The sequence below is a fragment of the Saccopteryx leptura genome, chromosome 2, assembly GCF_036850995.1.
Source record: "Saccopteryx leptura isolate mSacLep1 chromosome 2, mSacLep1_pri_phased_curated, whole genome shotgun sequence".
NCBI classification, from domain to species: Eukaryota; Metazoa; Chordata; class Mammalia; order Chiroptera; family Emballonuridae; genus Saccopteryx; species Saccopteryx leptura.
The window spans coordinates 61,539,795-61,565,001 of record NC_089504.1 but is presented as its reverse complement, the minus strand read 5'-3'; the positions used below and the strand labels follow the sequence as shown (position 1 = coordinate 61,565,001).

Genomic DNA, 25,207 nt, shown 5'->3' with positions numbered 1-25,207 from the left:
AAGAATAACTTACATTATTTCTGTTTTATTTATATTTAAGTCTGCACGATGTTTTATTTTTAAAAAATGACCAGATTCCCTCTGTTACATCCGTCTAAGACTCACTCTTGACGTTTGTCTCATAAGTTCAACAATTATATTTAAAAATACCACAGTTTTTATGCCGGTCGTGTAATTTTATTTTGTGCATTTATCTGTCCCACCCTAAAGGCCGGTCCGTGAAAATATTTTCTGACATTAAACCGGTCCATGGCCCAAAAAAGGCTGGGGACCACTGCTCAACAGTCTTTCGGAAGGACAAAATAAAGCCCATTTTCTCTGGTCACACACAGCCTCCGGAGTGTGGCCCCACTTAGTTTTTTTCTCCACTCCCATCCCTATAAACTCTGCAGACTCTCAACATACAGGGCCACAGTCCCTGAGTCACGTTTCCATGCCTCTGTGTGGCTCCCTCAGCCTGGAATTCTCCTCCTGGTTCCCCTTTCTTACTCAAATAATGTTCATCTTTTAAAGAAATGTCTAAAATGCCATCCTTCACAATATTATGCTGAATCCCTTTTTCAGAATATTACAGGCACTTTTTAAAATTCGGTGTTCATTTAATTCTGCTTTGTGTGAGTTTTGTTATGTCTTAAAATATGTTTCAATCTCCTATCAGTCTAAAATCTCTTTTGGAATGTTAAAAAAATGTCATTTTAATCAAAATAGCTTCAAAGGCATTTTAGATTGATGCCTTGCTTACCAGTGGGACTCAAAAATCTTGTTGAAATAAATCGAAGTCTTATTGTTTACTCCTCTGTTTCCTCCAAATGACAGGGCTTCCCAAGGAAGCATATTTTAAGGCCCGGCTAAAATGATTTCTGTTCAAGGGAGGGTTTACACAACAATACAGTGAATTAAACTATGCCAGCTAAGTGTGGCAAAATGAAGATTTTTGTTTTTCATTTGCCCTGCTCCATCCCACCTCTTTAAACTGCCTTTATTTTAACCACACAGACATACTTCGTTTTATTGCTCATTTACTAAGCGTCACAGGTATTGCGTTTTTTACAAATTGAAGGCAAGACACTCCACCAGCAAAATTATGGCTTGCTTTACTGTGAGACTCACTTTAGTACAGTGGTTTGGAACTAAACCCACAATATCTTTGAGGTATGCATGTAAATCTCTCTTGCTGTAGCTTTGAGAGTTAAGTGACTTAAATAAGCTACTCAACCTTATAGGCAGAAAGGATCATATACCGTGGAGGAGCAATGGAGATCAACACCCTTCTTTAGCTCCAAGGCAAAAGTGTCTGCAATTCCATGAACAAGGTAAGCAGGAGGACAGGACAGGGAGGGGCCCTGGCCTCACTGAAAAGAAGGCAAACAAGAAGGGAGAAACACTGACCTGACCCCCTAGAGTCCTGCCGCTCAGCAGAGGGATTCCACAGAGGCGCTCCTGCAAGGAGCGGCGGGCTCGCAGCCTTCAAGAGTGCATCTTATATCTCACCTAGGAGGAGGCTGTTTTTGAAGACTCTAGCAGTAAGTCCTCCCAGGTTCATCAAGAGATGCACCAATTGTTGATCTCACCTGAGCTCTGAGCTCCTGCACCTTTTCAAGAAGCTGCCGGAATTCACAAGTCAGGAGGAGGTCGGCCAGGTGGGCTGAGGAGCTGTAAACTAGGATGTCATTTATTTGTCTTCTAGCAAACCTGCCACTGTCCTGCATGGATGTGCATTTTCAAAATATAAAAGGCAGTAAGGTCAACATTGAACATTCATTCAACAAATATACTTTCCATGAGCTAATACTAAATCCAAAACCATGCTCCATGCCTAGGAGGACTTGTACCTCATCTGTGAAATGGGAGAAATACATATTCCGAGCCTCTAAGGGGATTAAAACGTGATTAGTGTTTACAGCACCCAGCCCAGCACTTGTGTGGTGGGGAGGAGAGGGCACATAGGAATTGAAAGGGTCTGATTTGTCTCAAAAGTCTTGAAAATTCTATAGGAGTAAATTTGGATTAAGAATTCAATCTTGGCTCCTCTAAAACTAACATGCCATAAGTCAGTTATGTCTCAATTAAAAAAAACCCTAATTCCGTCTTGGGCAGGGGGTGGGGGGCACAGCACAGCCTGATGTGAGCTAACTTCTGGTAGTGAAAAAGCACCAACTTTGTAACAGAGAGGTGTAAAGCTACCTTAAAAGAGAGAGGGAAAGAGCCTGTGAAACTTGAAATGGAGACATAAAAGCCTCGTTTACAGGAAGCAGCAAACAACTCTAATCCAGCGTGAGAAGGCATGCCCCCACATATCCCTTAATGGCCCTTAAAATATAAGTCTGTCCTTTGGCGCCCAGTAAAACATTCGGTCTTAAGACCACATGGAAGGACATGAACGTACCAACAACAGGCTGGGGCTTGATGGGCCTCATGAGTTGGGATTTAGTGAAACAGCTATGAAAGAGCTGAGCCTCATCACAAGTTAAAAATAATTCTGAATGTAATGGCACCAAAATAACCGCTGTCAGTGGCGATTTTACTTGGCTCCTTATTCAATCCGGATACACGAAGGTCAGTGAGATTACAGGTGATTCTATTTTCTTTCCCTCAGTCTGATTCCGTATTTCTTGTTATGCTTCTATGATGGGGAAAATGTCCCCCCCAAAATTTTAAACTTCATGTAAAAAAAGATACTAAAGCTTTTCAGGTACTGATTATAAAAATGTGGGAAGATACAACGAATATAACAGCTGCTTTTGCATAAACAGCAGATTTGCATAAACAAAATAAGACAGTGGCAAATAAGACCCATTACCCAGGGTATTCATTCTTCTGCAGAACATTCATATCTGGGGTTCCCATGGAATGTTGATAGTGTAGTCTATTGGACTCCACAATATCCTTTCCCATGCCTTCCAATTCTCATGCCATTACTGTACTGATTTTTTTAAATTAAAGTGAATGTAAAGAGATTCAGTGTTGATAATTTGAGGGAAACTTTATGTCCAATGAACAAGATGCATCCATTTAGCAGCTACTCGGTGCAGTAGTGGACAAGGATAAAAAAATGAGGAGGTGGGTCATTTCCTCTTGATGATAAAGTATAAGAAAATTCTTGGTCTGTACAGAATTTCTGAAGCCCCCAGTTACCTGTGTGGGAAAAGGAGTCCCCTGGGGCAGGCTGGTGCTCAGGTCACGGGCTCTACCCTGTTGGAGTCCTGTCCATCGGGCCCTGTGGGCACACAGGACACATCTCAACTCTCCAAATGCTAGAACCAACCAGTCAGTCCTGAAAACCTTGATGAAGCTGAAGTTTTGAGGATATCATTTAAAATAATCTTTGGAAAATATTCTGTAAGGCCCAAGAGGAAGATTTTTTTGAAAAAAGCATCATCCATTAGGAATATGCTTTCTACAATTGACTATGCGCACGGTGAACTTAAATATATTTCAGAAGCAGTGGGAGAATAAGGATTGCGCTTTTCTGAGCACAGCTTCATGGTCCCTTCTGCAGTCTTTCTTGATTCTGACAGTTCAACATACTTAGAAAATAAGAAAGGAAGCTATCTGAGAAGTATATGACATTACGTTTAAAATGAACATTCTCTATTGGGAACTTTCTTGTACAAAGCTAGAAATGAAAACCCAATTAATTAATTTAGTACTTTTTTCTCTTAATTTCAAGTTAGGTTAGATGTAGTAATCAGGGTTTTGCTGAAAAAGAAGGGGGTTCAAGCTAAATGAAAGCTATTGTAAACTCTGGGAATTTCCGGGGAAGAGCTGAGGTAAAGCAATGGCTGCACCTCTAATGCTGTTTAGAACTATCTTCACCAGTGTGTTCTGAAATCAGAACAGAGCCTTCAGGTTCTTGAAACTCTTAAGAGCGCTTATGTCAAAAGCGCCTATTTTGAATTCTCTTTTAAAATCTTTATATGAAGACACAGATCACTGGACTCTTGCAATGGGAAAGAACGCCAACTGTTGGGAAAACAGCTGTTAGGCTTGCTTGCTTGTACTCTGATTGGCGCATGAGCACGTGGCAGCACCCTGTGTGTATTGTCTCTGTAAGGCTACGGGCGCTTGCCCTCAGGAAGGATGGTGGACTGTGTACTGCCCGCCCGCCTGCCACTGTGAGGTGCAATTTTGTTGTTCATTCACCTGAGAAGCAGTTTTCCCTGCCTGTTTGCTCATCGGCCATTGCGAGACTCAATTAAACAGGAATGTCCCAATGCTTTCTGGCCCTGCAGTTTTTCTACCCTTGGCCCAAATCTGATGTGAACCTGCCTGGCCTTGGCCACTGGCATTACATCAACAATATCTACCCTTGACCCACACGGGTCCAGAAAACCCATAGGAGTCTACTGACCGCAACCAAATCTCCTCTCTCCTAGCCCTCATTTCTGGCTGGCACACTCACTTACTCACAAATATTTATTGAGTGCTTCCTGTGTGCGAGGTGCTACTCCAGTGTTGGCAAACAGCAGTGAACTAGACAAGCGAAGGCCCTGGCTTTCTCAGAGCTTAATTCCAGTGGAAGGAGACGATGAGATAACCTTTAGATGGTGGCAAAGGCCATGAAGAAAACTGGCAACGGCTATGTGACAGTTACTGGCTGGGCCTGCCTCTTTCAGCTAGGGTGGTCAGCAGGGATTTCTCTGGGGAGAAAACATTAGAACAAGTAGATAGCCATGTGACCACCCGAGAGCCCTCCTGGAAGTGCAAAGGACCAGAAAGAGAGTCCAATGTGGCAGCCACCCAGAAAGCAAGGGCTGAAAATGAGATTCAAGGGTCAGGCAGAGGACAGATGGCCCTGGTTTCACAGGTCATGTTCAAGTCTTCAGATTTAATTTCACCTGCTAAAGGAGACCACATCAACACTGGAGGGTGTTATGTGGGGAGTGGGGTGGGGTGTAGGGGTGGGAGTAGTGCAAGAGGGTGATCAGAGTTGGTATTTGCTTTGGAAACTACAGTCTGACCTCTCTGGGTTGCCACCTGACTGTTGTGAACACAGAGAAAAAGCTGCCCACCCAAAAGCCAGGAATCTGCAAATGTTCCATGCTCTAGCTTGTTATTTTGCCACCTAAAAACTGGAATCTCTTTTTCGTTTGTCCAAGGTTGTGCTGCTGTATTTCTCCTCACATGTGGTGCCAAGCAAGGTGGGTAGGGAAACCCCGGAACACAGGTGTGGCTGTTGCTAAAGCTTGGGTCTCCAGAAGCAGCCAGGAGACAAGGACACTACCTCCCATGTCTGGAAGCTAAGCTGTGTGTCAAAGAGGTGGCGGCCTTTCCACACTCCAGAGTCTGGGTATAAGGGAGGGAAAATTGTAATCAATTCCCCTAGAGGCATGATGCTGAAACTCCAGCATAAAGTAGGAAACATCATGTTTAACTCTGATTTTCTCAACAGTTAAACGCCCTCCAACTTGGAGCATCTCACAATCAGTTTTAATCTCTATTAATTCCCATCTGTGTACACTTGGAGACCTGCTCTTGACACACTCTTCAGGTTGGCTAAGTGTGCAATATTACCTCTAATAGCATCTCTCAACTATGGCTCTTGATTGCACTAATAAGGTGGGCCAGCCACGATGGTAAGGAATAAAAACTTGACAATTAACACCGTTTTTCCCAGTCCAAGAACAGTGTGAGGCTCAACGTATTGATGTTCAGTAAATGGGTGTGGAACTGAATTTGCTTTCAAACAGCTTCCATGAATGGACCCACTGATAAGAAAGCAGGGGATGACCATTACTGAAACCATAATGAGCCTGACCAGGCGGTGGTGCAGTGGATAGAGCATCGGACTGGGACGCAGAGGACCCAGGTTCAAAGCCCTGAAGTTGCCGGCTTGAGCGTGAGCTCATTCAGCTTGAGCGTGGGGTTGCTGGCTTGAGCATGGGATCATAGACATGACCCCATGTTTGCTGGCTTGAGCCCAGTCGTCGCTGGTTTGAGCAAGGGGTCACTCGCTCTGCTATAGCCTGCAGGTCAAGGGACATATGAGAAAGCAATCAATAAACATCTAAGGTGTGGCAACAAAGACTTTGATGCTTCTCATTTCTCTCCCTTCCTGCCTGTCTGTCCCTATCTGTCCCTCTCTCTGTCTCTCTCTGTTGTAAAAATAATAACAACAAAAAAACATAATGAAAAGTAGCAGTTACTTCATGGGATTTTGGAGATTGTCTATAGATAGGTGGAAGGGGCCATGCAAGTTCAAGATAGTGCAACTCAACACAGGAGAGTCAGAGAACTGTTCAAGATTACCGACTCAGCTGGGCTCAGACCTATGGGGACCAGGTCCCTGACTGCTGGCCCCAGTGGTCTGCAGCCTGGAGTGTGGAGGAGAGAACCAGAGCAGAGAGTTGAGAGCTGAGTGAGTAGTACAGGTTGGTGGACTTGAGGTGAAAAAGCCCGTTGGCATGTCCCATAACATAGTCACCTAGTGAATACTTCCTCCTCCTCAGTTCCACTGAGTGAGGACAGAGGCCTCTTTATGCACTTGTTACTCTTCTCCTGTCACTCCAAACCTCGCATTCAAGACACAAAGTGAAATGTTGTTTTTCTTCTTTTCCTATCACTTATTAAGTATTCTCTGAAGTCATTTAATATTTTTTCCTTAATAGCTAGTTTTTGGAGGGCTCTTTCTTATATACCAGGTTCTACATTACATTTAAACTTCAGAAAACTCTATGAAGAACATACTACAAGGAAGCTAGGCAGCAGGGTCACATTGCTAAGTGGAGCTGGGCTCTCAACCTTGGCTCATCATGTTCCCAGGCTTATGCTCTTAGCCACCCTCCTACACTACCCAGACAGACAGGCAGCAAAGCCGCCGTGCTGACACCATCTAGGCATGGGCACAGTGACAGCAAAGTCATCCTCACCCTATCTCTACCTTCCTTAATTATATCTTACCCCACCTCCACCCCAGTGAGGTCTTCACAATGTATATCTATGTCAGAACATCACATTGTATACTTTCAATACATACACTTTTTATTTGTCAAAAAATAAATACAAATTTAAAAATGTATTTCATGTAGCTTTATTGATTTGAAAGAGAATACGGGACAAAACCAAAATCTTGATTCAGAAAAGCAAAGACAGTCTTAAAACTATCTATCTGTCTGCAGTAGTTTACTCCACGGAAAGATAACGTGAACTTACTTGGGCTGGTTTAGTATCTGTAGGCAAGTTCCAACTTCCCATGGTTACTTTTAATGCGTGAGTTAAATTTCAGAGCCAAACCCCAATTTCAAAGGATATAACTTGAGATATTTCCCCAAACAATTCACAATTATCACAGCTGCCTATTCAGTAACCTCGTTTCTGAAGGACCGAAGAACCTGGAATTTGGCAAAACCCAAATCTATTTACTAGGGCCTTAGCTCTCCCTTGTGTATAAAAACGGAAATGCAGCTTGCTAGAAATATTGCCCCAGTAAATCTGATGACCCGATTTTAAAGGCTAACAATGCCATTTGATAAAAGACCAAAAAATATAAATAAATAAATAAAATAAAAACAAAAAAAATACCAACCCCAACAGTTTTTAAATCTTATATTAATAGAAAAGATTATTTAAAGAGACAAAAGAGAAGCTTCAAACTAATCGGTATTATGCACATTATGCTTTAGATAAGAAATCTAAAAAAAATCTTGCCAGTGTAAAATAAATACTTTACAAGAAAAGGGCATCTCATGGAGTAACTGATGCTCCCAGCAGTGATTCCAGCCAGGAGATGCCAGCCCTGGTCCCTGACTTCAGGCAGGATCAGATTTAACCCAGTCCAAACACAGGGAACACTGTCCCGTCTCAAAGATTTCCAGAGAGAAAGAAATCCTCGTTATATATTAAAGAAATATCATATTTTGTTACTTCTTCATTGTATATTTCAACAGAATTCCAAATATTTTGTTTAAAATCCCAATTTTTAAAACGTTGCGCATATTATTCCTCCGTCTCTGTGCCTGACTCTCCGTGGACTGCTCAACCTTGCTCCCGTGCGGAGATCAGCATGGCTGTGGCGGAATGCCAGGGAGGAGATCTTCTCCTGCATTTGCACCCTGGTGTTATGCAGCTTTTTAAGGCACATACTATTGAGAAGTGTTGCTTATTATACCGCTACTATTACATGGTTTAAGAGCTTCTTACTTTGTTTTCTCCACACCGAGCTTCGGGAAAGGGGAACCTCAAAAATCCTTAGTGGTCAGCAGACATGACCATGGGGACACCATCATGCACATAAACTGTGGGGCACTCAAGCACTTACTCTAGTGGCAAACTGGTGGAGGAAGAAGGGGGTGTTGTTCTATGCCAGCTTTCCTCCAGGTCCCTCTTGAAACCCGATGGTGTCTAAAACTAGCCCTTATCTACTCCCAGATTCAAAGATCTGGTGAAGGAAGTCTTATCACCATCATTTCCATACATAGCTTGGGACCCAACTGTAAGGGACACTGCAAAACCCTAGAGGTACCTTCCGTCATCAGCAGGAGCTTATACTGTATACCAAAGGAAGGCCCCTCAACCGCGGGCATAAGGACCACACAGGCACCAGGAACAAAGAGTTGTCCACATGCCAGTTTCCAGACAGAAGATCCACGGCAAACAAAAGCATACTCTGAGGAAGTTCACTCCTTCCATCAGGCTGGCAATTTAATATTATACAGAGCACATAATTCAGACTGTATTCCAATTATCTTCAAGTGCTGGAGGGCACGAATCACTCACTCAGCAATTAAATAAATTCTGGGATGTCACTAAATGTTTTAAGGAAGGGAAGGATTCTGAAGTTGGCAGAAGGACCAAAGGAACAGGAAGAACAGAAAACCTAGGCATTCCGGAATACGCCCTCAGCCTATATTTTGGCTTTGCAGTCACCCAAATTTTATGGAGCCCGTTTCAATAATGATTACAATACTAGAAACATCACAGCACTCACAGGGTTAAAGTTAAACTGTAAAAACCTGACCCACCATCAGATGACTGCCAATTTAGGTTCATGAAATGCTCACTCTCACATATAAAGAAACAAAGATATTTTTTTCCAAGAAATTATTGATATGAGTCAATTACTGTGTGTGCTGATACAACATACATAAAGTCATTAATAATTTAATCTTGTCATCACCTGGAACACCATGGGGGAGCTATAAAATGATACCGAACATTGTATTTTAAAAACCACATTAATTTTCTCTTCCACACTTTCTAAAGAGCCCATTCCCTGTTCAGGGGAGCAATACACTGCCTTGAGAGGGATTAGAATAAAGATGGTATGCAAAGACAAAAAGACAAACGACACTACTGACTTCCACAACAGGATGTGCAAGCCCAATATCAGCAGCAGTTTGGATCAGGCTTTGCTGGCAGAGAGGAGATTCCTCGATTACAAAGGCTCTTCCATATCAGAGCTAAGCCTGTGGACAGTGATCCTCAGACTGCTTTAGAAGCCATGGTTCAGAGCACTCTGCCTAGGCCATAGGTGTGTGGGAAGATGCTATAGGACAGGAAGGCAGGGTAGAGAGCCTCCCTGGAGAGAAAAGGAAGAAAGAGAGGTAGGAGGTCAGGCCTGAGGGTATTGCTACCTGTTCTATAAAAGAATTTGTCAGGCCATTACCTGACAATCCCCCACCCCCACCCCACAGTGGAGTCTCTGAAACCCTTGACCTTTTCCTGAGTGATAGCTGTGTCTCTGTTATGCTAATGAGGTAACTCCAGGTGGGTCCCTACTCTGCTTCTACCTTTACCAGATGCCAGCTTGGGAAGGAAGTGGGACAAGAGCCCCCAGAAGAAACAGTCCACAGTGAACAGGAATGGTGAACTGACTACCCCAAACAGATGAAGTTAACCTGAAACTGTCTAACACCAAACAAATTTTAGTTTCCTCAATGGGAACAGGAATAAAAAAACAAACAAACTTAAAATCCTTTTTTCTCTCTCTTCTTTTTTCCTTTTACTGAGCTGTGTTGGAAATTGTGATCCTTCTCATTTAAAACAACTTTACAAATACAGAAAAAAATGTTAAAATCTTCCAACTAAACAGATTGTCTAAAGGACACTAGGAATTTTTAGCATACTATGATTATAAAATAAAACTCATTTGTGATGAAACCATAATAAAATTTTTAAAGAGTGGTCATTTCCTATCACTTAAATTTAACCTAAGTGTTTGGAGACAGAGACGAGGCTCCCAGTCTGACCACAGTCCCCAGTCTTCCTTACAGCCAGTGTGGCCCCGGGACTGAGTTCCAGCTAATGGAACATGATCAGATCTAGCCCATTATAACTCTACACCCACCACTGCGTGCTGTCTTCCTCACTGGAATGCGGATGCCTATCCTGGCAGACGTGTGTCAGCCTGGATCCTTGAATGGCCATGTGGAGGACAGCTGTCCCCACCAACCAGGAATGCTCACAGGACGTCCATGGGAGAAATAAAAATCTATTTACTTTTTTGAATAGGCCCATGAATAGGGTGTGTTTAGCTTAATCTGTTGCAGCAGTGAACATTTTACCCTAGGTTATATATACTCTTATACCTGAAATCGCTATGATTTCAAATGGGCAGTCACTGAGCACTTACTGTTTGCACACAGAAGACCTAAGTTCTAACAAGATGCAGTTTATCAACCAATCAGGAAACCAGGCATGTTGGCAGCTACCAAGAAAACTAGGACACTGGATTTGAGTTGTGACAGGACATGTGGAGGAATATGAGAACGTAGTGGCAAGTGCTACAGTATTCACTTGTGAAGGCGTCACATAGGTGGTGGCAACTGAGCTGGGCCTTGGAGGGTGAGCAAAATTCAAAAGAAAGAGTAGGGTTAGAAAGTTCATTCCAGACTGAACATGAGTCCTCAAACATGTTATCCAGTGGGCCGTGATGCTAAAGAGAAAAAAATATTGTCCTGTTCACCCCAGGGAATAGGGTCCGGGCCAGTGAGGAGCAGCTACAGGCAAAGAGGATTCCGTTCAAGCGGAGGAAGAACTACTCATCGAGGCTGACCACGGACTGGAAGGGCCATTCAGACAAGAAGGCCAAGCGTTTCCTTTAGGGATGGCCAGCCTCTTGGCATGGGCTCTGCAGACTATGTGATTTAAGCACAGGATGCATGGATGCTCCGCTCAGCTGCTTTCCAACTCTGGGAGTGTGGGTCTCTTCAATGCCTTTGCCAAGCAGGCTTTGTAAAACACTGCCAGGAAAAAGAAGAATTACTGTAGCCCTGTTACAGCATTTCTTACACGATGGTCCTTGCCAAACTCTCTCTCAAGGCTGTGTTGGCTGGGTGCACTCAACATGCTCAATCTTAAGCCAGTCAAGAACATTTCTTTACATGCAGGCCCATGAGAACCCCTTAAATATAATATTATTATCAGAGAAGCTTCACAGACTGCTATTAAACAGGACTGCTACTGGTGAACAAGAAAACAAAACGACAGGAAGCATTTATTTTGAACACTTAGGCTGTGGGGCATTCTGCATTAGTTCCCAGTTAACAGCAAGTTACCAGCTCATACCAAAAATTGACATCCAGTTCTCACAAGCCACTATCCCAAAAGAAATTATTACAATAAAGCTGTACTAAGAACAGCTTTGTCCTTCTGGGGTGACTCGGTATCTCACAACGCACCTTAGGTTTAGAATTAGGAACATCAATTTCACAGTGTAGTTTTGTAACAAACTAGTTTTCCATTTTTAGATGGGTATGCTATTGATAAAAGGAAGTCTCCTAGATACAGCAGAAAGAGAAATGCTATCGTAACATTACTGATAAATTAGTAACTTTCCACTTCTAAAAGGTTATAATTTCATTTCACACACATTCACTGAGCCTCTACTATAGGCTTAGCACTAGATTATACTAATCATTAATGACAGAAACTGAATGAAAAAGAGAAAAAAAATGAGGTATTCTAAACCTGTAAACCTTTTAAGATTCATAACGTTAATTTTCTTGAGCATTTCCCAATGATTATTAAAATGAAATAAAATAAAACGTTCAGCTACATTCTTACCCACTAAACATCTGGAGATTATATATACATAAAGACTGATTCTAAAATGTTGGCCTAGATTCTTGTCCCATCTCCTGTAATAGTGCTCCAGGTACTTAATTTATTACTTAAATAAAAAAGGAGTAAAATTTCCTGAGCTCAGAAATGATTATTAAACAAACACAAATCTCTTCACCTTATAGAATAAATCTTGCTTAGTTATACAGTTACAACCTCATAACGGGGAAACAAAAGAAATCCATAAAACCGTATCCTGAGGCCATAGGAGTATTTGGATATGACGGTAAAACAATCACACAGAAATTACCTTTCATAGCCACTGTTCGACCATAAACACAAGCAATGCTTTCTTAGTCTCTTTATTTTCAGAACACCACAGACTTCAATCTCTTCAAAATTCAGGTCACATCTCATTTGTCCTGAGTAAACCACATCTCAAGTGGTGCGAAGACCTGCCTGCAGGTGACATCCAGTCTCAAAAACTTTCTATCCCCTTTCTACCCATATACCTACTTACGACCTGGGTCCCAAAAGCATGTTCTACAAACCTTGGAAACTGTATTCCATTTTGATAAAATTAATAACTCACAACAAGAGCCTCTATTTTGTTTGGTTTTCACCCAACTGTTACTATTTCCAGCGTGCATTACTGGCCCTGCCTGGAATGCTGTCCCAGATTGCCCAGTCTGTCTAGGTATTCAGTCTGCGCCCACTAAGGGAAGTGGGGCCAAACCTTCAAACAGAAGATTCACACTGCCCTTGACATTCACATATGCGGCTCCTAGGGTCTTTCTGATATTTCTGTACTCCCCATAGAACCTTCTGGGATTTCATTCCTTGGTCCGAATAAGAAATCAACATTTTCCAAAGTAGGAAAAAAACCCAAACCTAAGAAAAACATCTTAAAGCATCAGTGACTCGAGTTCCAGGCCGCAGTCTGTGTTTGTAATGGGCAGATCAGCTCAGACTGAAAGTGAACAGGCAAATACAACAGCACTCACTGATTCTGTTATTTCTAGCCAGCTGTGTGATCCTGCATAGTCACTTAAATCTCTCTGGGCCTCAACTGCTCTGTCTGTAAAACCAAGAGAGTACAAAGGCACCTTCCGGGTCTAATGACAATGTAGCTAGTAGAAAATGCCTGTCCTTGAACCATCTCTGCAGGCCTTGGAAAAGTAAAAATCCGATGAAAGACCATGAAATGAGGGGGACCAATTAAAAAGATCCCTAAGGCCCCCTTCCATTTTGATTCTAACTCCGAGAAAGTGAGGCATGACCAGGCAATCGGTCATAAAACATTAGCGGGTCTCATAACTCTAATAACCCTGTGCTTCCAAAAGCCAACTCTGCTCTAGCAAAAAAAATCATTATATTTTAAGGTCCTGCCCTGAAAGGTAGAATAATTCCCCGCAACAGCAGAATGACTTTATCTATGTTCAACAGCCATCTCCCCGTTTATTGGCAACTTGTGCCCTCCAAGAATTTCAGCTCTAGGCCCCTGACTTCTCCAAGTCAACAAGACACTCCACCTGTCCAGGAGAGTTAAGAAAGCCACACTCACCCGCAGCCACTGCTTCTCCGTCAGGGCATCGCTGTAGTCCACATCCCGGCGCTGGCGAGATCCCCTGCCGAATATTTTCTCCTCTTCTTCTTCACACGTAAGCCTTTCTACTTCCGCGTCATCTTTAATAATCCAGGAGGGCAGCTCATCTTCCTCCATTAGGCGCGGCTTGCGCTTTGGGTTCCGGGCGTCCTCCCTCCTCCGGTCCATGTCCATTCGCTGGGGATGACAACATACGTCACCAGTGGGGAAGGGGATTCTGGACAGTACAGACTTTACAGCACACAGCACTTTCCCAAGCTGCCTTCTGTGGCGGCAGGGTCTAGCCCATCGCTCAACAATGTCCAGCCAGAGAATCTGCAGAGTAAAATCACTTCCCTTCCTCTCTACCCACTGCTGAAATTTATGTATGCATTTAAAAAATAATCTTTAAAAATTCCTTTTTGTAGTCTTTCTGTGTGCAAAGCTTCCCTTTATATAACAGTGACAGAATTCAAACTGAGGATGTATTTTAAAAATATGAGCCTTGGCCCTGGCCGGTTGGCTCAGCGGTAGAGCGTCGGCCTAGCGTGCGGAGGACCCGAGTTCGATTCCCGGCCAGGGCACACAGGAGAAGCGCCCATTTGCTTCTCCACCCCTCCGCCGCACTTTCCTCTCTGTCTCTCTCTTCCCCTCCTGCAGCCAAGGCTCCATTGGAGCAAAGATGGCCCGGGCGCTGGGGATGGCTCTGTGGCCTCTGCCTCAGGCGCTAGAGTGGCTCTGGTCGCAACATGGCGACGCCCAGGATGGGCAGATTATCGCCCCCTGGTGGGCAGAGCATCGCCCCATGGTGGGCATGCCGGGTGGAACCCGGTCGGGCGCATGCGGGAGTCTGTCTGACTGTCTCTCCCCATTTCCAGCTTCAGAAAAATGGAAAAAAAAAAAAAAAATGAGCCTTGGCCCAGACAGCTCAGTTGCTTGGAGTATCATCCTAATGTTCCAGGATTGCAGGTTCGATCCCCGGTTAGGACACATATAGGAACAGATTGATGTTTCCATCTGTCTGTCTGTCCCTTCCTCTCTCTCTCTAAAATCAATCAATAAATATTTTTAAAATAAAAAGAAAATATATGAGTCCTAGCGGTACAACTGATCGCTGCCATGGCATAAAAGTATTCTTTAAGCATATAAAATAAAGTTCAGTCTCTCCCCGTTTCCAGCTTCAGAAAAATACAAAAAAAAAAAAAAAAAAATTAAAGTTCATTAAGAAAATTTCCTTTTTTACTCTTTAGGGCTCATGCTTTTGACTAAACAACCAGGAAATAAAATCAGCAACTCAAGCATCACTAACAGGGTAGCCAGCACCCTCAGCTGGAGGCAGACATGTGGGCACATAAACAGTTTGAGTAGTTAGTCAGCCATGAATTTTCAGTACGCTATGCTATGGGCTCTGTGAGAGGAATGTCCCTCAATTCTTTAGCTCTTAAAAAGTTTAGCTCTTATGTAAATATTATACCACAGAGAGACGGACCTCAGAGGCAATCTCATCTCAACTGATCAAGTTACCAGTGAAATGGCTCCCTTGTGTATTCTTTCATAGCCTTCAAAATGCCTGTTTCCCCATGCCTGAGCACTTGTAAATAAACGAAGTGCCACATATACAGCTTTAACTTTTAACTAAACAATTTGATAGCTACGAAAAGCAAATAAAACCTCCATTGAATTGCAACACACATTAGTTATATATATCACTAGCTGAAGTACCATTTCTACAACTCAATAGACCATTAACCATAAAATGATCAACCTTTTCCCTCTTTCTTCCTTTGGTTCAATATAATTTTTCCTTAAGACCTAAAACTGGTAACAGAATGCAAATGAAATTTCTATTCAAATTCAAATATGAACCCTGGAATCTATTTAAAAATTAAAGTTCAAAGTCCTTAAACCATGCTTAAACAGTTTTGGAAATCATTATATTCCCAAGATGGGTAGGCTTGGAGCATGGTGGAGTGCCACTGGTAGATACATGTAGTCATCCTGTCATGTCATGTGCTGTGGTAAACTGGAGAGGTTGTTGTTAATCTCGCCCTTAATGCTCTAGTATCAGAAATGGGATCCACCAAACCTGCCTGAGGAGCACACAGGGGGTGCCTTGTTAACAGTGCAAACTCTTAACATGGTAATCCCTTAATAGTTATTAGATAGCTAATAAGAAAAATACTTTTTTATGAATGTGCTGCAATAAGACGGCAAAATATTGCCACTTCAATTTTTTATTAGACTTCCACCATTACTTATACCAAGACCTGCAAAATGACATGCCATGTATTTGTACGCAATAGAGAAAATAACTGTTCGCTGATATAAACAAAAATAAATTAGAGCTGATTTCTTTTAGGAAGGAATGATGCAATTTTTAATCAGCTTAAAGTTCTTAAGACTGTATCTCTTCTCAGGGGTTTCTGTGCAGAATACCAATATAAAATCCGAAGCTGATATTCTAGTAAGTCTAACTGCTATTCAGATATTACATGAATAGTTTTGTCTTAAAACCCTATAATAAGCCTTATGCTAATAAGGACAAAAGAGAACATAGCAACTAAAAGCTTAGTGTTTATATATTAGTTAAATGTTTCAGATGTGTAGCTTGACCAAAGATCTTTTTTATGTAAAATTCATAGATGATCAGTAAGGGAGAAAAATTTTTCTTAAGTCATAGAAAAAAATAACAACAATAAAAAAAATGTTCAAGAGGAAGGTTTTATTTTCAAGCGACTATCTGCTCAATGTGTGTTAACTATAGGGTCTATGATACAAAATCAAAAAGTCTGTATTCATTTCACAGAGAACTAACTCTTTTATAATAATGGCTAAAGAGTTTAAATATTGAAATCCAAATCTAGCTCACATTCCATTCCTGTTTCTCACTAAACTTTTTCATTAGAATAGCTTGCAAGGACTCAGATTTGATTTCCTGCCCTCTGGTGGAGGTGCTAATGAATAGTGAATCGGCCCAAGGCAACCAGCTGACTCCAAGCCTTTGAAAAACACACAATGGAATATACAGATGTCGTATTATAAAGCTGTACACCAGAAACTTATATAATGTTATTAACCAATGCAACCCTAATAAGTTTAGGAGAAAAAAAAAAGAAAGTAAAAAGGCACACCAAACCAAATCAAAAATATGTATAATCCAAAAATAAGAAGTCAAAATAAGTAGAACATTCACAAAATCAAAATATCTACAGAAAAAAACTCAACTGGCCAGCTTTACCAGTTATAAGCCTGTTCTCTGCATAATAAAATATTCCCAAATTAGCCTGACCAGGTGGTGGCACAGTGGATAGAGTCTTGGACTGGGATGCAGAGGACCTAGGTTCAAAACCTTGAGGTTGCTCGCTTGAGCACAGGATCATAGACATGACTCCATTGTCTCTGGCTTGATCCCAAGGTCGCTGGCTTGAGCAAGGGGTCACTTGCTAAGCTGTAGCCCGCCCCGCCCCGCCCCCCCAGTCAAGGCACATATGAGAAAGCAGTCAATGAACAACTAAGGTGACACAATGAAGAACTGATGCTTCTCATCTTTCTCCCTTCCTGTCTGTCCCTATCTGTCTCTCTCTCTGTCATTCTGTCTCACTGTCTCTCTCGCTTAACAAAACAAAACAAACAAAAATTCCCAAATTAAAAGAAAGCCGTGCCTTGGCCAGACGTTCCATTTTCCTCCCTCTTGAAGCTCCCAATTTCTACAAATACCCAGCCCAAAAGCAAGAAAAGAGAAGTATTATTTTCTGCTTATTTAGGGGTTGCTGATGGAAATCTCCATTTCTGGGCTTAATCTAATTTGTATAATGGCAGGAGGCTTATCCCTCCCAGAGTCTCAAGAGCATGTGAGGCTCTGGCAGAACTGAATTACTGCCAGTCAGTCAGCAGCCAGAGAACCTGAGGGCCTCTTGCCTCAGTGTTCCCCAGTAATCTACATTTTAACAAGTCCCTCAAGGAGAGAAAAGATGTCTATTTCCAATGAGTATTTCTAATCTCCCTAAATAGAGGATACTATCTATAAGGGTGGTGACCAACAGTATGAATTAAGAAATTTAGGTTTTATGAGCACCCCATATTGACCATGCTGTTCAAGTCTTTTTTTTTGTGTCTTTTCTCTCCAAAATGGCCTAACCTGGGGTAAGGTGGTTCATTTAGAAGGGGAAAAGATGTATATATACCAGTTTAGGAGATATTCCCATGGCTACCTTAAAGTTTCCTGAGAAAGGATTAAATGTCTTTTATCTTGAATCATTACATGTGAACATAATCATTGTTCCCTAGACAAAAATCACCAAGTCACAAAAATAACCTAAGCCTCCTCACAGCTGGAGTTCTCTTCTCAGACTGTCTAGGCTAACAAGGTGGAGATTGCAAACCCTGTGGGTCATATTTGGCCCACTGTCATGCTTTGTTTGGCCTGAAGTGCTATATAATAAAAAATTGAATTTAGCTGCAAACATTTTGAAACCCAGAGATTGCATGTAAAAGCCCAGATTTTCAGCTTCTTTTGAAAATTTGGGATTTCTAGCTACATGGGCCTTGCAGCTCTATGCCCTTAGACAAAGCAGTTCCAGTTCACCACCGACCTCCCAAACCTGTCCACTTACTTTGCTTATGCAAGTTACCTGTCTGAGCATCTGAGTTGGGGGCTTCTGATTTTGGGGTTCTGCAGCAAATGCCAGAGTTACAGTGTATAACTGTATTCACTCCCTCCACAATCAGGCTAAATGTTATACAGACTGAAGGTGCTACAGGGAGCCTCATAACTTTATACATCCAGTTCCCTACTGACGTCTTCACAAGGCCTGAAATTTTGCAGATGCCACCCCTCATTCAATAAATGTTTATCAAACAACTACCACATGCTATTTTGAGCTTTGGGGATGCAGAGGTAAATAAAAATTGCTGTAGCAAATGCCTTAGAATGCAGTAAAAGATGACTTTGGAGAGCCTCTCTGATTGGCCAAGGGGCTGCTCCCAAATATAGTGATCTCATGGCAGGCCACACCCAAAAATCAAATTCAAGGGTCAGCAAAATTAGAGATGACTGCGTATCGTGAAATATCAAGGTTGAAACCATGGTCGTTAACTCCTCAAATGTCAACGTTCTTTTATATCTACTGTATACAAGTAAAATCCAACCAATTTTGATCTTTAAATGAAGGCTACACCTTGATGTGCATCTGCAAGGTTCCTTTTGCATAAGTAGACTCTCTTCAACAGTAAGTGTCACAACCTTGTTCTAGGGGCTGTCTACGCACCCCCCCAGAGAGCGTGTGTATTTTGATCCAGTAAGGAGGCAGCTAGGGAAGAGCTGTAAACCCTGCCCTAAGAAGAAGACAGGTTTACTCACTGATGCCGACCCCCAGATTAAAAATGACCCAGGAGGGGAGCGGTCTGTGGTAAACTGCAGTCCACACAGCCCGTCCAGAGGGTACGGCTCCTACTCATCTGCAGGCAACCATTTCCACGGAGAGATGTGGGCCTCGTACTGCCTGCTCTTATTTTTAAAGAGAAGCCAAAAGCCAGGATTCTTTTTATGTTGGCAACAAGTTCAAATTTTTAAACAACAACAAAATATGTCTGCAGGCTAAATCTAGCCCACATGCAGCCTTCTGAGCTGAGGGAGAGGCACAGGCTGCACAAATGCCATTTCTCCAGGGCACTCAAAGCCCCGATGGCCTGCGTTCATAGAAAAAGGGGCAGAGGAACAAGGCATTTGTTTCCATGATTTTCTATATTACCATAAAAAGATCAAATTCTTCTTCTCGTCGAGCGATCATCTGGTTCAGAGTCTCATCGTCTGGTACTTCATCTTCTTCCTGGGGTTAAGAAACGGAATGATTTAACAAGCTTTAGGAGAGAGGCTGAATACATGGAGTGAGGTAGAAATGGGTGACAAGAATCTGTCCTCCAAGCCACAGGGGTCTCCTTTCTCAAGCCAGAAAGAAAAGAGAAGGGTCACTGGGTGTAGTACTTGCCATTAGTTCTTTTCCAAGTTATTCAAACCATCTTCCCAGAATAAAATCTGTTTAGGAAGGAACTGTGATGGACTACAAGAATACTGGTTCTCTTGGGTGTGTATCTTGATTCCTTTCCCTTTGAAACAAATTACTTAATGCCCCCCCCCTCCGCCTTGATGACTTCATCTGTAAAATGGGTGTGACATATTTACATCACAGAGAAGATGTAAGAGTTAAGTAAGGAAAGCCTTGGAAAAAGTACCTAACATTAATTCTTGTTACTCTTCTAACCTTATCCCAAATATAAACGCTCCTTTTCAAAGCCTTACAAAAAAACATGAATATGTAAAGCTTTTATGACTAGGCACAGAGCAAGACCACAGAAATCATATATATGGCAAATATATAGCCTTTAGGTATGTTTAATCAATGTATGTCAGTGAGCATTATTATACCATCGGTGAGATCTGTGGATATGACAACGCCATAACAAAACCCCTATGAAATTCACACAAGTGAAATGAAGGAGAAAAACCAACATTTTCAGTTTATATTATGTTAGACTAAGAAACTTTATCTCTGCAAGTTCCTCAGAAACCGAAAGTTCTCAAGTTTTTAGAAATGTTAGTCTGTGGCTTCCACACTTTTAAAACAATGACCCTAATAGTTGTGCATATCCTACAGAACTTACCCGTATAAAATTATTTTTATAACATGCTGAGTTAGCTTGTTAAAAATAAAATGGGGAATTTTACTGTATCAGTAGAGGAAAGAAAGAGGAAAACCTGAAACTTGAAACATCCCATTTCTTAAAAAGAGGCAATTTGGTCTAGAAAGAGTATGAATGTACTAACAGCTAAAATGACATGACTGTTGGTTCCCAAGATAACATTTTATGCACTCTGTTAGAAATGAAAACAATTCAATAAAAGTTAAAAAAAAATTGATGTGAAAAATTCTCTATTCTTGTTTATCTTTAGATTGATTAAGTCTGTTTGCCTAAATATTACATTTCATCTGACAAAGATACAGACAAGCAGGGTGGGTGGAGACATCCCAGTACAAAGAATCTGCTTCATGTAACATCTGCTGAAGAGATGTCCTGCTTTGCTTACCCTGTTCATAGAACCCTGCCAGCCTTTCATGCCATAACTGGGGGGGTCTTGAACCTTCCCCATGCCCAAGGTGAAAAGGTTCTCTTGTGAACTGACAAGAAGCCTGCCTGCGGTGGCTTGAACTTCACAGAGAACACACTCAACGGGGAGTGGGCAATAAATCTTCCCGGGTTCCTTGCACCCTAGTAGTTCATGGCCTGTCAGCTGCAGAGATGGCAGCCTATGCTGCCTCAGAGACTCAGGATTAGAGCCCTTGACTGCAGTCTAATAGTGTCCCCAAACATCTGCACACGAGGACACAGGCCACCCAGAAAATGGTAACCTGTCTAACACACTGATAGCCTAGCAGGGGTGTGGCCTCGGCAAGCTGCTCCCAGCGGAGTAGGCGGTATGGAATTCCACTGCCAGGCTCCACCTGGCGGCCCCGCAGGGTGGAGAGGGCAACACATGCATGTAGCCTCGAAAAATTGGACAGCTCCAGCCTCCCCTACATCCTACCTAAACCAGGGTAGATATCTTATCTTCACAAGGCTGCAAAGGTGTGTCCTACAAACGTACTGATGTGCTGGGGTCTCAGATCAAAAGGCAAGAGAGAGAGGTCTCTGGAAGATGGCAGAAAGAAAAGGCATGGAGGGCCGCTCCCAGCTTTGCCGGTGGCATTTGGCTGACCCTGTCCCTGACAGTGGCCTCTCTCCAGTCTCTGCATCTGCCCTCTAGAAAGGAGCATTTACAACAAAGCATGCTGGATGCACCTCCCGGGAGAAACAAGAGAAGTGTCTACTGGCCAAGCCTTGACGTCTGGTAGCAACTGCTTTTAAACACTCTTGAAAAACCTTCAGAGATTTTCTGTGCTGGGGAGGTAAGAAAGCAACTAATTTATTCATTTTAATTAACACCAAAAACCAAAGAGGTTACTCTAACTCTTCTGAGATAAAAGGTCACTATCTGAGTTCATAAAGTCAGCTTTCTAGAATACCTCGTTTTCCTCTTCGTGCTCCAGGATGGCCTGCAGGAACGCCCTCCGCTCATGGCTCGAAGACTTCTGATCGAACATGCCTGCCTGGATCACCTTCTGATCCACGTTCAGCTTGTACTTGGCAGCCGCCAGGATCTTCTCCTCCACGCTGTTCACGGTGCAGAGTCTCAGCACCCGGACCTCGTTCTGCTGGCCAATGCGGTGGGCTCGGTCCTGAGCCTGCAGGTCCTGTGGAGGAGAAAACAGCACACTGTGAGGGCCATGTGCCTGGACGAGCGGAGCACACAAGTCACCGGCCTGGAAGGGACGCAGGGGAGGATTATTTAAATCAACCTTTACTAATGTAAGATTGTGTTTACATTTTAAAACCATGCCAGCTATCTTTTTTGGGAATATCCAAGGTCATCATTCCTATTTGAGGTAACCTGGGTTTGAATTAAAAAGGCCAAGCGAAATACAGCTCACGTTTTGAGATTCAGGTCTCAGAATGTTTTTACCTGTCCCCAGGTTCACCATCAGGATTAACCCCTAACTGAAAAAAACAAAATAATAAATCTGAATTTACCTACAGCTACCCTTAAGTTGCAGGAAACACCTTTCCTTTGGTGGGAGGGGTTCAAGATGATTTTTAAAACATCAAGAATTATATGTGCATTATACATACACACATACATTATACATACAGTGACTACTCTGTAGCAAATTTTCTGGATCGAATTCCGTCAAAAATCGAATCTTTAGTTTGGGAAGTGAAAAGAATTGCTAGTAGTGTAGTAAACTGGTGCAACTTTTTGGTAAATTTTTTTGGGGATAGAAATTTGGCACTATGTATCAAAAATGTTAATACTGGGTATGGCCCCTGACCCAGAAATTTCACTTCTGGAAATTTATCCTGAGAAAATAATCATGGATATGTAAAAAACTTCTACAAATAAGGATGTACCTCTCATCCTTATTTTTAGAGAGAGAGAGAGAGAGAGAGAGAGAGAGAGAGGATGAGAGAGAGAAAGGAACATCAATCTGTTTCTGTATGTGCCCTGACCTGGGATCGAACTGGCAACATCTGCACTTTGGAATGATGCTCTAACCAACTGCCAGCCTTTCATGACTAAAATTGGGAGGTCTTAGAACTTCCCCATGCCCAAGGTGAAAAGATTCTCTTGTAAACTGGCTAGAAGCCTGCCTGCAGTAGCTTGACCTTCACGGAGAACAAACCAAGCTATCTGGCCAGGGCTATGTGTTGTTTTTTTTTTTAAAAAGCAGAATTAAATAAACATTTGATAACAAATTGATTAAATAAGTTAGTTTCTCACTGTATGCATGTACCAACATAGTACCATAAAATTATATTGTAGAAGATTTAATAATACAAAGCTATAAGTGAAAACTTATTATTTATGAAAACAAGTTGTATTAGTATGCATATTATGACCTTACATATGCATATTTATACTAAGTGAAGGCAGGAAGGACAAACACCAACAAGCCAATTCATGTTTACATCTCCAGGTAATAAGATTATAGGTGTTACTGAATTTTCTTCAGTTTATTTTCATATGGTTTAACAATCTTTTTCTGCTTTAAACATCTATAATTCTAATAAGAACAAGGTTTTAATAAAATCTTTAAATAAAAATCTTCGTAAACCTATGAAGCGGAGTTACCTAATTTTAAGGCTACAAAACAAAAACTTCTTGGTTTATCAGTTTCATTTATTCTGGTCCAGGTGACCCAAGTACATTTTTAGGGCAAAGGTCTGAGCCCTGTATCCTGAGTCCCTGACACCAATCTTGCACAGAGCTGATGCTCCACAGTTATAAGCCCATCATCCTCTTGACAAGACAAGTTTCCTGTCATCCAAACAGCACAAAGAGAGTATAGGCCAAAGTCTTCTCAGATTCCATTGACTACCTAGGCAAAAGTTTTTCTTTAGAAGACATTTTAATAAGTTAATATTAACATTGGACAGTTGAACCATGAACACAACTGGGACTCATCCAAACTACATTGTTTTCCAAAGAGGAGAAAGCAAAGTGGGTAATTAAAATTCAAAGGGGAAAAAAAACCCTAAATTTCATTTTCAAGCCTTTAGTTCAATCATCTCTCTTAACACATTAACACCAGAGTGGCTAAGCAGTAGCCAAGATGGCAAGTTTTATGTCACTAACCTCTTGACTGTCTTCTGGAACAGGGGTCCACCATGTCCATGATGGACCCACAAGTAAATGATCCAGGCTGTCTGGGCTAACAGCAAACACTGGGCAACTGCTTTCACAAAAAGGCTGATAGCTTTTTTTCAACTTCACTTTTATATTTAAAAATGTAAAAATCACTCTGTTTGTAGGTCATATTAATAAAGGTGGCGGGCATATTCAGCTCGTGGGTCATAGTTTTGACCCCTGTCCTAGAAAAAGGTCATAAACCACAAAAAGAGTAAGATGCAAGGTAGAGGCAGGATAGGCCAGATGAGGAAACAGAGGGTATGGACGTCTATTGTACAAACAGAGCAGGAAGTTCTTACACCCTCAGGCACTCACTGCAATGAGTTTTGTTTTGCTTTTTGGTGGTGGTGACAGTGGTGTTCCTTTGTGTGTTTAAGACCATCTAGTCCTGACTGGGTAGCTCGATCCCTGGCCAGAGCACAAGAATCAACAAACGAATGCATAAATAAGTGGAACAAATCAATGTTTCTCTCTCTTCTTCTCTCTCTACAATCAATAATAAATTAAAAAAATAAACCATCTACCAATTTGGAAAGTGGCAAAAATTAATATTTCTAGGCTGAAGAAATTTATGCCATGTAAGACAGTGTGCCTCTAAGCCAAAATGCTGGATATGGAGGAAAATGTGACAAAGAAATAGCATTATAATTATTGAATGGATGATTCAGTATTTCTAAGGTCTTAGTGGTCTGAAATTTCATCACAATAACTTGGGTGTGACTATATCTGAGGATAAAAACAGCCCGAGAAGAGGGCCTCCAAGGTGACTTTGTGGTTGACCATTCTGTAGTAATATAGCTCCGTTCCACGGGTTAAAAATAAAAGTACCAATCTGTGTTTCTTTTTATTTATTTATTTATTTTTTTCTGAAGCTGGAAACGGGGAGAGACAGTCAGACAGACTCCCGCATGCGCCCGACCGGAATCCACCCGGCAAGCCCACCAGGGGGCGACGCTCTGCCCACCAGGGGGCGATGCTCTGCCCCTCCTGGGCGTCGCTCTGTTGTGATCAGAGCCACTCTAGCGCCTGGGGCAGAGGCCAAGGAGCCATCCCCAGTGCCCGGGCCATCTTTGCTCCAATGGAGCCTTGGCTGCGGGAGGGGAAGAGAGAGACAGAGAGGAAGGGGGGGGGGTGGAGAAGCAAATGGGCGCTTCTCCTATGTGCCCTGGCCGGGAATTGAACCCGGGTCCCCCGCACGCTAGGCCGACGCTCTACCGCTGAGCCAACCGGCCAGGGCCTCCAATCTGTGTTTCTAATCAACAGTTTGGAAATGAAGGTCTTGGTAACCCTGAGGGTTTTATTGCTAATTCCACATTCATGTTCTATCATTGCTTCTAGCT

At 42.2% G+C, this 25,207-nt stretch overlaps 1 protein-coding gene across 9 annotated transcripts in view; it reads right to left on the bottom strand.

Annotated features, from left to right (window-relative positions):
• Positions 1 to 25,207, bottom strand: part of SMARCA2 (SWI/SNF related, matrix associated, actin dependent regulator of chromatin, subfamily a, member 2) — a 177,509-nt gene that overhangs the window by 46,864 nt on the left and 105,438 nt on the right. For all 9 annotated transcript variants that reach the window (XM_066368051.1, XM_066368059.1, XM_066368053.1 and 6 more), the window contains 3 exons: positions 21,646 to 21,873; positions 19,336 to 19,413; positions 13,565 to 13,783 (listed from right to left, as the gene is read on the bottom strand). In XM_066368051.1, the coding sequence (XP_066224148.1) occupies positions 13,565 to 13,783; positions 19,336 to 19,413; positions 21,646 to 21,873 (525 nt within the window). The remainder of the gene's footprint in view (positions 1 to 13,564; positions 13,784 to 19,335; positions 19,414 to 21,645; positions 21,874 to 25,207) is intronic.